Source organism: Lygodium microphyllum, chromosome 25 (genome assembly GCF_053477565.2).
Source record: "Lygodium microphyllum isolate KBCC chromosome 25, Lygodium_microphyllum_v1.1.10, whole genome shotgun sequence".
NCBI classification, from domain to species: domain Eukaryota; kingdom Viridiplantae; phylum Streptophyta; class Polypodiopsida; order Schizaeales; family Lygodiaceae; genus Lygodium; species Lygodium microphyllum.
The window spans coordinates 96,975,739-96,980,218 of record NC_141159.1 but is presented as its reverse complement, the minus strand read 5'-3'; the positions used below and the strand labels follow the sequence as shown (position 1 = coordinate 96,980,218).

Here is a 4,480-nt window from a genome sequence, read left to right as displayed (position 1 = left end):
GAGAGAGATTAAGAATTGAAGAAAAGTACATTTGATATGGTTGATGATGACTTGATCAATCTTCATATGCTTGATAAAGCCTCTAGTGGTCTAATGTTGCCAAAATAATCTTCAAGACTTGTGTATTCAATGCTTAAGAATAATCTTGAAGCTTCAGATGCTTGAGATTGAAGCATTAAACCCGTTTCCCCCAAATTTTGGCTCCATGGAAGCTCTTGAGCTTTAATCTTTGACCAACCGTGCTTAATCCTTGCAATTTGTTGAAGAATCCTTACTGAAATGATCCCACGGGCTGAGAAGATGAATAATCTTCAAGAAATTGTTGAGAAATGAAAGCTTGGGTTGAAGCTTTCATAGCTGTCGTGGACTGTTCATCAAGGGTTTACAGGAGAGCTGAAAATCCATAACAGGAGTTCAATCTTGAGCATTCAGTGAAGGATTTAACTTGCTGAAGATTGGAGCAGCCAAGATTGATGAGAATCAGTCAGGGAGAAGAGAGAGATGAGGCCTGATGCAGCCCAAAAATTGCGCCGCAATTTTCAGGACTGCTTTGACCTGCCTGGGCAGCAATGGCCCTCCACAATGGTTATGATCTTGAAGTTGAAGGGCTAAAGCAACTGATTCTCAGCTTAGATGAGGTCTATGACCACTAATTTGTGTGGAAGGAAGAGATCTTGGCTGGAAACTCCATGAAACCTGCAAGAAGCTCCAATAAAGGATAAAGAGAACTCCCTATTTTCAAAATAACCACAGTTTGTTCCCAAACTAAACCCGGTTAACTCTTCTTTACCCTAATTACCTCAAATTTTGCATGAAATTTGATAACGCCCTGCCACTTTAGCCATCCTCCGCCATATCTGACCTTTGAGATCTCCAAATGTAGTCTCTTACTAACTATAAATGGTCTACAACACTCCACTAGTCACTATCTTGTACAATACTTGGCTGAAATTGATTTTGATGGAAGAAAATAGGACTAAAAAATAGAAGGGAAAAATGGATCAACGACCAATGCTCTGATACCATTTGTCAGAGAGTGGACTAGAGAGAGAGAAAGAGGAGAGAGAAGACTGCAGAAGAGAGAGAAAGATTGCAAGAAGAGAGAGAAGAAGAGTGGCGAGGAGAGAGAAAGACTAGATTTGGAGAGAAAAAGATAAGAAAGAGAGAAAAGCCATGGAAGCTATAAGCAAGATGGAAGAGAATGACAGTAAATGTATTAATGTGTCAAAAGATATGAAAAATTATATGTCCTCTCCTTTTATACCAATGTCAGTGTGGCATGGCATAATATTAATATTATTTTACACTAAGTCCTTATTCCCAACTTCTTACATTGGTTGTCCTTAATGAGAACACATTACACATGACACCCATCTTCTCTAAAGCACATGGAGCATTTAAAGGAGATTCATTAGACTTAGAATGGTAGGGCAACCCTTTTGGCCAAGAGTTAGGAACTCAATTGGATTTGAACCTCTGACCTTAGGGTGATCCCCCCATTGGATGTGGTGAACTAGACAATAGCATTTGGGTGTGTATGTTGTGATTGGATGTGTGCCTCGGTGGCTGCTAATATAAAAAGGATGTTGGATTGAGTTTTATATTTAGGGGCCAAGTTCACTTTCACTAGGATCAAAGATTTAAAAATTCATGGAAATGCATGTGTGACTTTTGCAAGTTGATCCTATGGGTCTTCCCTTAGGCTTTATATTCGATGCCTAACATTGGGGTTCAATTAAAAGAAATCTATAATGCTTTCGACGTTGTGTGAGGGTGTGAAATTGTATTTCCTATTTATGAAACACCTTAATTCAAATACTACACAAGATCTACATCCGATAGACAACTTGAGCTATATCGGTTTCATAATACAAAAACCAGCATGATTGTGCATATTCACTCAATGCAAACAATATACTTATATATTCCTGATACCTTACTATTTTTTAGACTTCACCTTCGATACCTAACAGTAAAAATTCGATATTCCTGATACCTTACTATTTTTTAGACTTCACCTTCGATACCTAACAGTAAAAATTGACATGTCATTTGAGGCCATGACAAATAGGGACTAATAATAATTTGAGCGTCTCATCGTTACAGAAAAGGTCCGATGGAGTCATGTAAGGTATTGGATGGCAATGGGGCCGGCGATTGTAACGGGGGCTGAGGGACCGTTTGTGGAGCCGAACTTGGGAACGAGCGTGACGACGATGCGGTCCTGGTGCGCCAAGCGCAGGTCACGGATGCGGGAGCTGATGTCGAAGGAGGCGGAGGGCCGGGCATTGGCGGGGAAGTTGAGGAAGCGGACTTGGTCAATGACCCTGAAGGAGCCCACGTACTCGGGGCATCCCGTGGTTGTCTCATTGTTGGCCGAAGGGAGGTTGAGGTAGATGGTGAAGAAGCTCTGGAATCCTTGGGGCCACGTAGTGCCATTGATAACCAGATACTCTGTAGCTGTAGAATCATTCATTCCGGGGTCCCTTTGAAGCACCACAGAGCACGGCTTCTCGATTGGGCTCCCCAGCGAGCAGACGGCGTGATCATTTGGAGTGAGCTTGGCCACCCCTCGGCTTTGCCTGATCGGGAGGGAGTCTTTCCACGGCAGGTCTACCTCCTGGTAGACATAGCCGAGTGCCTTTGTGTCAAGTGAATCCCCGACTCGGACCCTCACAAGCTCCGCATTCTCATCGTAGAAGACGAACTCCGTGCTCAGGAAGCCCTCGTCGCGCAGGTTACGGTTGCCGCCCTCAAAGGAGCGCCACACCTCCCACATCCGGTCGAGCTGGGCATGATGCGCGTAGAAGATGGGGTCGCGCGCGCTGGCGTAGATAGCGCCCATGTCCTTCCAGCCGACCTGGGTGTAGTCCCCGGTCCACAGGTGGACGCAGCCGTGGGGCTCATCTTCGACAGAGGCAGGGCCGGGCATGGGGCCGTCGCCGTGCCTGTAGGGCTTGCCGAAGAACTTCGCCTGCGAAGTGGCGTCTCGGATCATGGCCCGATACATGACGTGGGCGTTCTCCCGGAGCTGGGTTTCAGGACGGACGCCATCGGAGCTCGGATTGACGTCGAGGGAGACAATAACAGGAGGGGCGTGCAGCGGGTTGCGCCGGGGGTCTCGCAGCTCGGGCACCTCATGAAACAGCCAGGGGATCGTGCTGCCGTTTGGATGGTCGTAATTCCAGAAGCGCAGAGCAAATGGTCCGAGCTGGTGCCCTTCTTCTCCGTCTTCGCGCAGGAGCTTGGCGAGGATGCGCTCGTGGAAGTAGAGGTACCAGCGGTGGAAGGGGTAGAAGAGCCAGCTACCGTGCACTTGGAAACGCTGCGTCGAGCTGTTCAGCTGCATATAGATGGTGTTGCAGTAGGCGCAGTGTATGTTGGCCTGCTGCATGAAGGAGCGGGGGTCGTCCGACGGAAGGGCTCGCATCAGCGCGTAGGCGCGTGCGAGCCTCTCCGCATAGGCCCGGTCAGCTTCATGAGCCGGCCTCCGCACTCTCAATTGCTCATGATGGGCTGCTGATCGTGGGATTGGCCTAAACGGCCTCGGAGCGTAGCTTGCGGCCGGTGGGCAGCAGTGCAATCCGGACCGCAACTCTTCCTCCGGCACAAGCAGAGGCGGCAGGCACGTGCTCACGTCCGGCGCAAGAATGCTACTCGATGTTGTCTGATCGTCAGCTGCTGCTCTTACGACTAATGAGGTGTACAGCATGGTGACGAGAAGGCAAGAGGGTTTTGCCATTGCTGTGGCCGAAGCCGCCGCAACGAAGTGCTTGCTTAATATAATATTTATCGTAATCATTACGTGTCGTACTCCCTCTGCCGTGCACGATTCTATGTTGTAGGGACGTCTTAGCCTTCAATTATCTACGGTCTATCCATTTATCATTGACCTTGGCATCTCTTCCAGATTTTTCCAACTACAGTCCGTTGCAACTTGAGAATAGAGCGTGCGCTATCGTCTGACACCCGTCGTCAGCCGATGAACTTGGCCCCAAAGTTCACACTCCTTTGAAAGAGGCAGAAAATTGCAAGTTAATACTGCAGAACGGAGACTTAAGAATATTTATTTGAATTCAAAAAACATTTTTGAGATGATAAACTTATACGTATATTGAAGTGTTTTGGTGGTTGATCTTATTAACTTCCAAATGTTCGTTATCAAGGATTTATAATGATAATTTCTATCATCAAAGTATTCAATCTCATTAATATGTTTCTGATTTTCAACACATGTTTTAATACTAAGTACCACAATCAACTAATTTTTGTTTTGTGGATTTTGAACGTAATAAAATTTTGAAGATTTCAATATTTTTAAAATTTCAAAAAAGATACACTTTAGTTTCAGTAACATTTTGTGAAATTCCAAACATAACATATATGCGTGTTGATAATAAAAACATGGATTGTACGAATCATTCTAAAGTTTAATATTACATCAACACTGAATTTTTTTCTAAAGTGCTTTGAAATAAAA

The 4,480-nt window shown here is 45.5% G+C and overlaps 1 protein-coding gene across 1 annotated transcript; it reads right to left on the bottom strand.

Annotated features, from left to right (window-relative positions):
• Window positions 1–1,836: 1,836 nt before the first annotated feature.
• On the bottom strand, window positions 1,837–3,805 carry LOC148014523 (polyphenol oxidase I, chloroplastic-like). The gene is made up of 2 exons (XM_087667248.1): window positions 2,028–3,805; window positions 1,837–1,966 (listed from the first exon to the last, which is right to left on the bottom strand). The coding sequence occupies exon 1, from the start codon at window positions 3,800–3,802 to the stop codon at window positions 2,123–2,125; it is 1,680 nt and encodes a 559-aa protein (XP_087523374.1). The 5' UTR covers window positions 3,803–3,805; the 3' UTR covers window positions 1,837–1,966; window positions 2,028–2,122.
• Window positions 3,806–4,480: the final 675 nt, after the last annotated feature.